Source organism: Ranitomeya imitator, chromosome 4, assembly GCF_032444005.1.
Source record: "Ranitomeya imitator isolate aRanImi1 chromosome 4, aRanImi1.pri, whole genome shotgun sequence".
Taxonomy (NCBI): Eukaryota; Metazoa; Chordata; class Amphibia; order Anura; family Dendrobatidae; genus Ranitomeya; species Ranitomeya imitator.
This window is the reverse complement of record NC_091285.1, coordinates 7,702,298-7,714,861: the sequence shown is the minus strand read 5'-3', so window position 1 is coordinate 7,714,861 and position 12,564 is coordinate 7,702,298. Positions and strand designations below refer to the sequence as shown.

The 12,564-nt window shown below is 51.5% G+C and overlaps 1 protein-coding gene across 1 annotated transcript in view; it reads left to right on the top strand.

Annotated features, from left to right (window-relative positions):
• LOC138674972 (zinc finger CCCH-type antiviral protein 1-like) overlaps window positions 1–12,564 on the top strand; it is an 81,878-nt gene that overhangs the window by 66,470 nt on the left and 2,844 nt on the right. Inside the window, exon 12 of the mRNA XM_069762861.1 lies at window positions 4,016–4,167. Within this exon, the coding sequence (XP_069618962.1) occupies window positions 4,016–4,167 (152 nt within the window). The remainder of the gene's footprint in view (window positions 1–4,015; window positions 4,168–12,564) is intronic.

Below are 12,564 nucleotides of genomic sequence, written 5' to 3'. Positions count from 1 at the left end.
TCATTCACTATAGGTGGCAGGACCTTACAGATAGAGGATGTCCCTGCTCTCCATGGCGTCATTCACTATGGGTAGCAGGACCTTACAGATAGAGGATGTCCCTGCTCTCCATGGCGTCATTCACTATAGGTGGCAGGACCTTACAGATAGAGGATGTCCCTGCTCTCCATGGCGCCATTCACTATGGGTGGCAGGACCTTACAGATAGAGGATGTCCCTGCTCTCCATGGCACCATTCACTATGGGTGGCAGGACCTTACAGATAGAGGATGTCCCTGCTCTCCATGGCGCCATTCACTATGGGTGGCAGGACCTTACAGATAGAGGATGTCCCTGCTCTCCATGGCGCCATTCACTATGGCTGGCAGGACCTTACAGATAGAGGATGTCCCTGCTCTCCATGGCGTCATTCACTATAGGTGGCAGGACCTTACAGATAGAGGATGTCCCTGCTCTCCATGGCGCCATTCACTATGGGTGGCAGGACCTTACAGATAGAGGATGTCCCTGCTCTCCATGGCACCATTCACTATGGGTGGCAGGACCTTACAGATAGAGGATGTCCCTGCTCTCCATGGCACCATTCACTATAGGTGGCAGGACCTTACAGATAGAGGATGTCCCTGCTCTCCATGGCGCCATTCACTATGGGTGGCAGGACCTTACAGATAGAGGATGTCCCTGCTCTCCATGGCACCATTCACTATGGGTGGCAGGACCTTACAGATAGAGGATGTCCCTGCTCTCCATGGCACCATTCACTATGGGTGGCAGGACCTTACAGATAGAGGATGTCCCTGCTCTCCATGGCGCCATTCACTATGGGTGGCAGGACCTTACAGATAGAGGATGTCCCTGCTCTCCATGGCGCCATTCACTATAGGTGGCAGGACCTTACAGATAGAGGATGTCCCTGCTCTTCATGGCCCCATCCCTTCACTATGGGTGGCAGGACCTTACAGATAGAGGATGTCCCTGCTGTCCATGGCTACATCCTTTCACAATGGCTGGCAGGACCTTACAGATAGAGGATGTCCCTGCTCTCAGTGGCTCCATCCCTTCACTATGGGTGGCAGGACCTTACAGATGGAGGATGTCCCTGCTCTCAGTGGCTCCATCCCTTCACTATAGGTGGCAGGACCTTACAGATAGAGGATGTCCCCGCTCTCAGTGGCCTCATCCTTTCATTATGGATGGCAGGACCTTACAGATAGAGGATGTCCCCGCTGGCGGTGGCCCCATCCTTTCCCTATGGGTGGAGGACCTTACAGATAGAGGATGTCCCTGCTCTCCATGGCGCCATTCACTATGGGTGGCTGGACCTTACAGATAGAGGATGTCCCTGCTCTCCATGGCGCCATTCACTATAGGTGGCAGGACCTTACAGATAGAGGATGTCCCTGCTCTCCATGGCGCCATTCACTATGGGTGGCTGGACCTTACAGATAGAGGATGTCCCTGCTCTCCATGGCACCATTCACTATGGGTGGCAGGACCTTACAGATAGAGGATGTCCCTGCTCTCCATGGCGCCATTCACTATGGGTGGCTGGACCTTACAGATAGAGGATGTCCCTGCTCTCCATGGCGCCATTCACTATGGGTGGCAGGACCTTACAGATAGAGGATGTCCCTGCTCTCCATGGCACCATTCACTATGGGTGGCAGGACCTTACAGATAGAGGATGTCCCTGCTCTTCATGGCCCCATCCCTTCACTATGGCTGGCAGGACCTTACAGATAGAGGATGTCCCCGCTCTCCATGGCGCCATTCACTATGGGTGGCAGGACCTTACAGATAGAGGATGTCCCTGCTCTCCATGGCGCCATTCACTATGGGTGGCAGGACCTTACAGATAGAGGATGTCCCTGCTCTCCATGGCGCCATTCACTATGGGTGGCAGGACCTTACAGATAGAGGATGTCCCTGCTCTCCATGGCGCCATTCACTATAGGTGGCAGGACCTTACAGATAGAGCATGTCCCTGCTCTCCATGGCGCCATTCACTATGGGTGGCAGGACCTTACAGATAGAGGATGTCCCTGCTCTCCATAGCGCCATTCACTATGGGTGGCAGGACCTTACAGATAGAGGATGTCCCTGCTCTCCATGGCGCCATTCACTATAGGTGGCAGGACCTTACAGATAGAGGATGTCCCTGCTCTTCATGGCCCCATCCCTTCACTATGGCTGGCAGGACCTTACAGATAGAGGATGTCCCCGCTGGCGGTGGCCCCATCCTTTCCCTATGGGTGGAGGACATTACAGATAGAGGATGTCCCTGATCTCCATGGCCCCATCCCTTCACTATGGGTGGCATGACCTTACAGATAGAGGACGTCCCTGCTGTCCATGGCTACATCCTTTCACAATGGCTGGCAGGACCTTACAGATAGAGGATGTCCCTTCTCTCAGTGGCTCCATCCCTTCACTATGGGTGGCAGGACCTTACAGATGGAGGATGTCCCTGCTCTCAGTGGCTCCATCCCTTCACTATAGGTGGCAGGACCTTACAGATAGAGGATGTCCCCGCTCTCAGTGGCCTCATCCTTTCATTATGGATGGCAGGACCTTACAGATGGAGGATGTCCCTTCTCTCAGTGGCTCCATCCCTTCACTATGGGTGGCAGGACCTTACAGATGGAGGATGTCCCCGCTCTCAGTGGCCTCATCCTTTCATTATGGATGGCAGGACCTTACAGATGGAGGATGTCCCTTCTCTCTGTGGCTTCATCCCTTCACTATGGGTGGCAGGACCTTACAGATAGAGGATGTCCCTGCTCTCAGTGGCCCCATCCTTTCTCTATGGGTGGCAGGACCTTACAGATAGAGGATGTCCCTGCTCTCAGTGGCCCCATCCTTTCACTATGGGTGGCAGGACATTACAGATAGAGGATGTCCCTGCTCTCGGTGGCCCCATCCCTTCACTATGGGTGGCAGGACCTTACAGATGGAGGATGTCCCTGCTCTCAGTGGCCCCATCTTTTCATTATGGATGGCAGGACCTTACAGATGGAGGATGTCCCTGCTCTCAGTGGCCCCATCTTTTCATTATGGATGGCAGGACCTTACAGATAGAGGATGTCCCTGCTCTCGGTGGCCCCCTCCCTTCACTATGGGTGGCAGGACCTTACAGATAGAGGATGTCCCTGCTCTCAGTGGCCCCATCCTTTCTCTATGGGTGGCAGGACCTTACAGATGGAGGATGTCCCTGCTCTCAGTGGCCCCATCCCTTCACTATGGGTGGCAGGACCTTACAGATAGAGGATGTCCCTGCTCTCAGTGGCCCCATCCCTTCACTATGGGTGGCAGGACCTTACAGATGGAGGATGTCCCTGCTCTCGGTGGCCCCATCCCTTCACTATGGGTGGCAGGACCTTACAGATGGAGGATGTCCCTGCTCTCGGTGGCCCCATCCCTTCACTATGGGTGGCAGGACCTTACAGATGGAGGATGTCCCTGCTCTCGGTGGCCCCATCCCTTCACTATGGGTGTCAGGACCTTACAGATAGAGGATGTCCCTGATCTCGGTGGCCTCATCCTTTCATTATGGATGGCAGGACCTTACAGATGGAGGATGTCCCTGCTCTCGGTGGCCCCATCCCTTCACTATGGGTGGCAGGACCTTACAGATGGAGGATGTCCCTGATCTCGGTGGCCTCATCCTTTCATTATGGATGGCAGGACCTTACAGATGGAGGATGTCCCTGCTCTCAGTGGCCCCATCCCTTCACTATGGGTGGCAGGACCTTACAGATAGAGGATGTCCCTGCTCTCGGTGGCCCCATCCTTTCACTATGGGTGGCAGGACCTTACAGATGGAGGATGTCCCTGCTCTCGGTGGCCCCATCCTTTCACTATGGGTGGCAAGACCTTACAGATGGAGGATGTCCCTGCTCTCGGTGGCCCCATCCCTTCACTATGGGTGGCAGGACCTTACAGATAGAGGAACGTCTTGTTGAATGGGATCCTATTTCTTTAATTTTATATATTTTTTTGTAATTTTGTCTTTAAGGCAAAAGGAACAGATGAAAAAAGTCAATCAGGGACAAGATGTGAAGGAAATGCAACTGTTTCATGGCACAGACAGTACGCATATCGATGACATCTGTGATCAGAATTTTGATTGGCGCATCTGTGGCACCCACGGCATAGTGTATGGGCAAGGTAGGAAGCCGCAATATCCAAATAAATGCTCTGATTGTTGGACTGTTTTTTTTTCCCTTGGAAAGTGAAGATGATGCTGAGCGACCTTCAAGGGTTATATTCAAGATAACCATTGAATATGGGATAACTTACTGGTCCCAGTGCTGGCACCCCTGAGATCCCAAGAACAGGAGTCTGTGGCCTATGGACCAGACTCCGCAGTGTTCCTTTCTAAAAGAATCAGAGGTACACATCCTGACCTTTTGCTCCATTCATTGTATATGTGGCACTGGATATAGCGCAGCACTATACTCAAATCTCCCAGTTACAGATGACACATTGCCTTTGTATTTTAAGCAAAAAAATATATATTCATTTTTATCTTTTATAACTTAAAAATTACAAAAAAGGAAAATGGGCCAGTGCAAAAGTTTGGGCACCTTGTATGGTTAATACCTAGTACCACCCCTTTTGCATCTTTCACAGCTTGTAAACGCTTTTTGCAGCCAGACAAGAGTCTTCCTATTCTTGTGTGAGGGATTTTCCTCCCTTCTTCCTTGGAGAATTCCTCCAGTTCTGTGAGATTCCTGGGCCGTCTTCCATCTTCTGCTATTTTGAGGTCTCGTCACAGATTTTTAATGATGTTCAGATCATGGGACTGTGAGGGCCATTGTAAAACCTTCATCTTGCAGATCATTCTCCATTTGCAGAAGCCATCCTCTTCCTTTTTCACCTTCAGCTTTTGTAGAGATGGTGTTATGTTTGCATCAAGAATTTGTTGAAATCTCATTGAATCCATTCTTTCCTCTACCAGTGAAATGTTCCCTGTGACATTATCATTATTTATTTCTATAGCGCCATTGATTCCATGGTACTGTACATGAGAAGGGGTTACATACAAATTACAGATATCACTTACAGTAAACTAACAATGACAGACTGATACAGAGGGGCGAGGACCCTGCCCTTGCGGGCTTACACTCTACAGGATTATGGGGAAGGAGACAATAGGTTGAGGGTTGCAGCAGCTCCGGTGTTGGTGAGGCGGTAGCTCCGGTGTTGGGGAGGACGTAGCTCCGGTGGTGGTAAGGAAGCAGTGGGGTCATTGCAGGCTGTAGACTTTCTTGAAGAGATGGGTTTTCAGGTTCTGTCTGAAGGATCCGAATGTGGTTGATAGTCGGACGTGTCAGGACAAAGAATTCCAGAGGATGGGGGATATTCAGGAGAAGTCTTGGAGGCGGTTGGGTTAGGAGTGAATAAGTGTGGAGGAGAGAAGGAGGTCTTGGGAGGACCGGAGATTACGTGAGGGAAGATATCGGGAGATTAGTTCAGAGATATATGGAGGAGACAGGTTGTGGATGGCTTTGTAGGTCATTATTAGTAATGTGAACTGGATACGCTGAGGGAATGGGAGCCAGTGAAGAGATTTGCAGAGGGGGGAAGTGGAGGAGTAGCGAGGAGAGAAATAATTTAGTCGGGCAGCAGAGTTAAGGATGGACTGGAGAGGTGCGAGAGTGTTAGCAGGAAGGCCACAGAAAAGGATGTTGCAGTTGTCGAGGCGGGAGATGATGAGGGCATGCACAAGCATTTTAGTAGATTGAGGGTTGAGAAAAGGACGGATTCTGGAATTGTCTTTGAGCTGGAGGCGACAGGAGGTGAAAAGAGCTTGGATGTGCAGAGTCAAGGGATACTCCAAGGCAGCGGACTTCTGGTACGGGGGAAAGCGTGAAGTCGTTAATTGCGATAGATAGGTCAGGTATGGAAGATCTGTGAGATGGAGGAAAGATGAAGAGTTCAGATTTGTCCACATTGAGTTTGAGGAAGCAAGAGGAGAAGAAGGAGGATATGGTTGATAGACACTCCGGGATTCTGGACAGCAGAGAGGTGACGTCTGGGCCAGAGAGGTAGATCTGAGTGTCATCAGCATAGAGGTGGTACTGGAATCCATGGGACTTTATGAGTTGTCCCAGGCCAAGTGTATAGATTGAGAAGAGTAGGGGTCCTAGAACAGAGCCTTGGGGGACTCCAACAGAGAGAGAGTGGGATGAGGAGGCAGTGTGGGAGTGGGAGACGCTGAATGTGGGTTGGAAAGGTACGAGGAGATCCAGGATAGGGCGAGGTCTTTGATGCCAAAAGAAGAGAGGATCTGTAGTAGGAGGCAGTGGTCAACGGTGTCGAAGGCAGAGGACAGGTCTAGAAGGAGGAGTACAGAGTAGTGTCCGTTAGCTTTGGCTGTAAGTAGGTCATTAGTGATTTTGGTCAGGGCTGTCTCAGTTAAATGATGGGGGCGGAAACCAGATTGTAGATTGTCAAAGAGCAAGTTAGATGAGAGGTGGGAGGAAAGTTCAGCGTGGACGTGCTGCTCCAGGAGTTTGGAAGTGAATGGGAGCAGTGATATTGGGCGATAGCTGGACATAGCAGTTGGATCGAGGGTTGGCTTTTTAAGGATGGGCGTGATTGTGGTATGTTTGAAAGCAGAAAGGAAGGTGCCAGAAGATAGTGATAGGTTGAAGAGGTGGGTTAGGGATGGGATAAGTGTGGTGGTGAGGTTGGGGAGGAGGTGGGATGGGATGGGGTCGAGCGCACAGGTGGTGAGGTGCGATTTGAAGAGGAGACAATTAAGCCCCCCTTCAGTGATGTTGGATAGGGAGGTTATGGGGTTTGGGCATTGGTCTGGTATACAAAGGGGTTGTGGTGGTTGAACAAGAAAGACTTGCCTTGTCTGGTCGATCTTATTTTTGAAGTGTGTGGCAAAGTCCTCAGCAGAGATGAGGGAGGTTGGAGGGGGCAGTGGGGGGCGGAGGAGGGAGTTAAAAGTTTTGAATAACTGCTTGGGGTTGTAGGATAAGGAAGATACGAGGGTTGTGAAGTAGGCCTGTTTAGCAGAGGTAAGGGCTGATTTGAAAGCGAGTGTTGCTTGTTTGAGTGCAGTGAAATCATCTTGCGAATTTGTTTTCTTCCAATGCCGCTCTGCAACCCTGAAAACTTGCCGGAGCTTTTTAGTGGTGTTTTTGTGCCAGTGTTGTCTATTGATACGTCACACTCTGCCATGAACGAGAGGGGCAACCGTGTCAATAGCTGATGCGAGAGTGACAGGCATTGTAGAAAGCAGTGTCTGTGTCGTGGAGTGAGGATATGGATGCCAGTGGTAGAATAGAGTCAGAGAGTGTGTGGATGTCTAGGTGTGAGAGGTTTCTGTGGGGGTACGTATATTGCTGGACATGGGTGACAGGTGAGTAGGACAGGGATGAGAAAGTGATTAGATGGTGGTCAGATAGAGGGAGAGGGGAGGTTGGGAAGTTAGATAGAGAGCAGAGACGGGTGAAGATCAGGTCTAATGTATGTCCGTCTGTGTGGGTGCCTGGTGCGGAGGCAAGTGGGGTTGATGTCAGCTGTGTTATGGCTGCTGACATAAAGCCCACAAGTTTCTTGATAACCAGTCATGATAAAGCTGGCAGCTGAGGGTTGCAGCCTGCAGCTGTCAGTTTTGCCTGCACTGGTTATCAAGAATAGAAGAGACCCCACGTCATTTTTTATTTATTTATTTATAGTGCAGGAGCCATCTGATGAATACTCCCATCAGCACTTGCTATTATCAGTGACAGCATGCATAGGCTGACAGGAGTAGTACTCTTTCATCAGCCAATGCCTGTGACCGGCGGTAAACTTTTTACCTTCGGTCACAGCTGCTTGCTCACACTGTCATCTGACAGCATGGAAACCTCAGCTCTTTGACCGGCGGTAATAATCTTACCAACAATCAGAACCGCCGATGTTTTTCATGCTGTCATCTGCACCCGATGTAATGTGCTGTACACGAATAGCAGGAAGTCCGTGTTCGGGGGTCTGTGCCCGAACACTAAGTATTTGGTATAGACCTGAACTTTACTGTTTGGGTTCACCATTCTCTAGTTGAGAATTCTTTTTATGGAACACTTCAGACACAGTGTCCTGGGTTCCAGAACTCCATTCTGGCGTCGCACTATACTGGAAATAACCGTTAATCCTCGTGGTCAATCAGATGCCACCTATGTAGACTCTATAGTCAGCAGACTGACCTGTTACAGAACCCCCCAGCACCAAGAATGTTATGCAGTATATGTATGTATAATAGTTTCCATGTGAAATGCATCAGTCCACAGGCTGCGCCCCTGGACAAGATATTCTCTTTCTGACCTCCCCCACCTTTGTAATTCCCACAGTAAATAGCGGCAGGCTCCGGCCCCCTGCGGCTATTGTAATGTATGTCTGGCCAGCTGTTTTCCTATTGGCCTGCCCTGTGTATCTGTGTTATATATTCTGTGTGCTGTAAATAAAGGGTGTTCTTAGACTGGAAATACCTGGAGAAGCAGTCAGCTTTTATATGTTCTCATGTAATCAAGAAACTCCTGCCAGCGACCTTCATTCAGAATCTAGCAAAAGCAGATTGGACCTCCTGAAACACGGGGTGGTACTAAAAGAGGTACCCCAGCTTGGTAGACTCCGTTACACTGGTGGCACTCAGCGGGATGTGATATCCCTTCTACAGGAGGAAAGGAATGAATGGAAGACAACTACCAGAAGTTAAAGAGACTACATTAAAAGATCTGGTGGAAGCCCGAGGGTTAATCGGCAGCAACAAAACAAAAGCGGATTTGATAGCAGCCATCATGGAACACGACAGTGCAGCGCCCCCCAATGTGAACATGGAGGAGACTGAATTCCAGAGGGAGGTAAAGAACAGACTGGCGGTCTATGGCCCAAACCCTGCAGTAGAGATCATACGAGAGGTGATGGCTGATGTGCGTACTGATCTGAAGGAAGAGATGGCCGAGCGGACCAGGATAGAGCTAGCCAAGATGGAGATGGCCGAGCGGACCAGGATAGAGCTAACCAAGATGGAGATGGCAGAGCGGAGAGAGGAGAGTCAGCGAGCAGGGGGAGCTCTGGCTTCTGCCCAGGTACCTTCAACAGTAAGCCACAAAAAGATCCAGTATAATGCCTTCCAACAGTTGGGGGAGGCAGAGGAAGACATTGATGGCTTTCTGCAGGACTTTGAGCGGCAGTGTGCCCTTCATCAAGTGAAGCCGGAGGAACGGGTTCAGATTCTGGCCAGCAAGCTGACAGGCCGGGCAGCGGACGCCTAACGCACGGTACCCGATGAGGACTGTATGGACTATGAGCGGATCAAAGAAGTGATCTTGGCCCGGTATGCGCTGACACCAGAAGCATACCGCCAAAAGTTCCGCTGACTTATAAAACGAGTAACCGATACCCACGCTGAATGGGCCTGTAAATTACGGCGGTCACTGCTGCAGTGGGTACAAGGGAGCCAAGCAACCACTAAGGAGGACGTCCTCAAGCTCTTCGTGATGCCACACCTGCCGTCAGCTGGGCCAGCTGCAAAGACAATGTCCCAAACGGACTCAGCATACCCAGTGGCCAAAGGCGGGAACAGCTACCTTCCGCCGGGCCGCTGTACACTGCTACCAAGGCGAAGCTGACCCGGCATTGGGGGCTACGACTAACCAAGGGGTGGAAGACATGGAGGAAGTGCTGCATGAAGTAGATCCCGTGCAGGCAGCCCGGGCAGATAATCGACAACAGCATCGACAGGTCGTGTGGGTTAATGGGAAACGCATGCAGGGACTAAGAGATTCCGGAGCAACTTTGACCCTTGTGAAGCCTCATCTCGTCCGGGACCAAGATAAGACGGACCGGACAGTGGCAGCCCGTGTAGCAGGGGGAGCCATACATCGACTTCCCACTGCCAGGATTCACCTGAACTGGGGAGTTGGGGATGGCCTTGTTGAGGTCGGCTTGATGGAGGATTTGCCTGCAGACGTTTTGCTGGGAAATGACTTGGGGCCCATGTTGTCTGCCTTCTCGGTTGCCCCTCTGGCTGAGACATATCCTGTGACCACCCGGAGACAAGCTCGAGCTGCGGAGGTGGAATCACACTCACAGGAGGCCCAGGTAAGACATCCCAGCCCTACACGTATTCCCATAGCCAGACACATTTCTTGGGCCACCCCAGATGAATTTAAGAGGGAGTTACTTGAGGATCCTTCATTGGAGGGATATCGTGGGAAGGCACAGGAGGGGAGAGGGGTACTGGAAGGGGAACAGTTTGTATGGAAGCAGGGACTCCTCTACCGGATCACAGAGCAGCACCACACAGGGACGAGCCCCACTATAAAATGACAGCTGGTAGTTCCCAAGAAGTATAGGCAGGAGTTACTGCGAATCTCTCATGACATACCCTTGGCCAGGCACTTTGGCGTCAGTCGCACCAGGCATCGTCTGACACAAAACTTCTTTTGGCCAGGGGTAACCTATAATGTCCGTCAATACTGCCAGACCTGTGACAGTTGCCAGCGCATTGGCAAGAGGGGAGATCGATGCACGGCCAAATTACGCCCCTTCCCCATTGTGGAGGAACCATTTAGCCGAGTAGGGGTCGATCTGATAGGGCCGTTAGCCAAACCCAGTCCGTCAGGGAAAAGGTATATATTGACAGTGGTAGATTATGCCACACGGTATCCAGAGGCGGCTGCGTTACCTAACATACTGGCAGAGACGGTGGCGGATGCCTTGCTCCAGGTTTTCTCACGGGTTGGGTTTCCCCGGGAGATTATCTCAGACCAGGGTACCCGGTTTACAGCAGAGGTGACCAACCAACTGTGGAAGCTGTGCGGCGTAAAGTCCATTAGAAGCGCCCCGTACCACCCGCAAACCAATGGGTTGTGTGAACGCTTTAATGGGACGTTAAAACAACTTATTGGGACTTTTACCAGGACCTACAGGTAATGGGAGAAATTCTTGCCTCACCTCCTGTTTGCCTATCGAGAGGTGCCCCAAGAATCCACGGGGTTCTCCCCATTCGAACTGGTATACGGGAGACGGGTAAGGGGACCCCTAGACTTAGTGCTAGAACACTGGGAAGGGGAGGGCACCATAGAAGGGGTACCTATTGTACCCTATGTGCTGGAATTCCAGGACCGCCTACAGGAGCTGACCCAGGCTGTACGTGAGAACATGCAGGTGGCCCAGCGGTATGGTACGATCGGAGGGCCAGAGAGCGCACTTTGGAAATAGGGCAGAAGGTCCTGGTGTTAGAGCCCACTAGGCAGAACAAGTTCCAAGCTGCTTGGCAGGGGCCTACCAGGTAGTGGGGAAAATAGCCGACACCACCTATAATGTTGCCGATTGTGACGACCCCAGGGTTATCCGCATGTTCCACGTGAATATGCTGAAGCCCTATCGGGAGGGCCCTGAAGAGGTAGTGGCCATTTGTGCACCTGAAGCAGAGGATTTAGCCGGACTTCCCTTGCCTGATGTCTTAGGGGAGAGGACTCAGTCTAGAACATGGGACCAGGTACACTGGGGTGAAGACTTAGGTCCCCGGGAGAGACAGCAGGTGGAGGAGTTGTTGAGGCAGCGACAGAGGAGGTTTTCGGGGAAACCCGGGTACACTCACCTGGCACAACACAAGGTTGAGACTCAGGATCAGACCCCCCTGCGACAACCCCCCTTCCGCGTCCCTGAGTCTGTACGAGAGGGGATGCGACAAGAGATACAAGAGATGTTGCGTTTAGGGGTCATTGATGAGTCAGATAGTCCCTGGGCATCCCCCGTAGTGTTAGTGCCCAAGAAGGATGGGACTACATGGTTTTGTGTAGACTATTGTAAGCTCAATGAGAAAACAGTGACGGATGCGTATCCCATGCCGCGTGTGGATGAGTTGTTAGACCGGCTGGCAGGGGCAAAGTATTTGACCACCATCGATCTATGCAAAGGCTACTGGCAGATTCCCCTTAGTCCTGACACTATTCCCAAGTCGGCATTTGTCGCCCCGTTTGGCTTATTCCAGTTTCGAGTTATGCCATTCGGGATGAAGACTGCCCCGGCGACCTTCCAGAGGCTGGCTGACCAGCTTCTGGATGGTCTCCAGGACTATGCTTGTGCCTACCTGGATGACATAGCCATCTACAGCGCGACATGGGAAGAGCATCTAAATCACCTAGAGACAGTATTAGACAGGATCCACAAGGCCGGAATCACCCTGAACCCAAACAAGTGTCACGTGGGTAAAGCAGAGGTTCAGTATTTAGGGCATTGGGTGGGAAGTGGGAAACAGAGACCAGAACCAGCCAAGATTGAGGCCATAGCCAAATGGCCCACCCCACGCACTAAAACCCAGGTCATGGCGTTTCTAGGGACAGCGGGGTATTACAGGAAATTTGTTCCCAATTACAGCAGCGTGGCCAAGCCCCTCACTGATCTGACCCGTAAGAACCAACCCTGCCAGGTAACCTGGACCCCAGAGTGTGAGGAAGCCTTCCGCCAGCTAAAGGACACCCTCACCAGTACCCCTGTATTGGCCGCACCCGATCCAACTAAACGTTTCCTTGTTCACACAGACGCTTCTATGTTTGG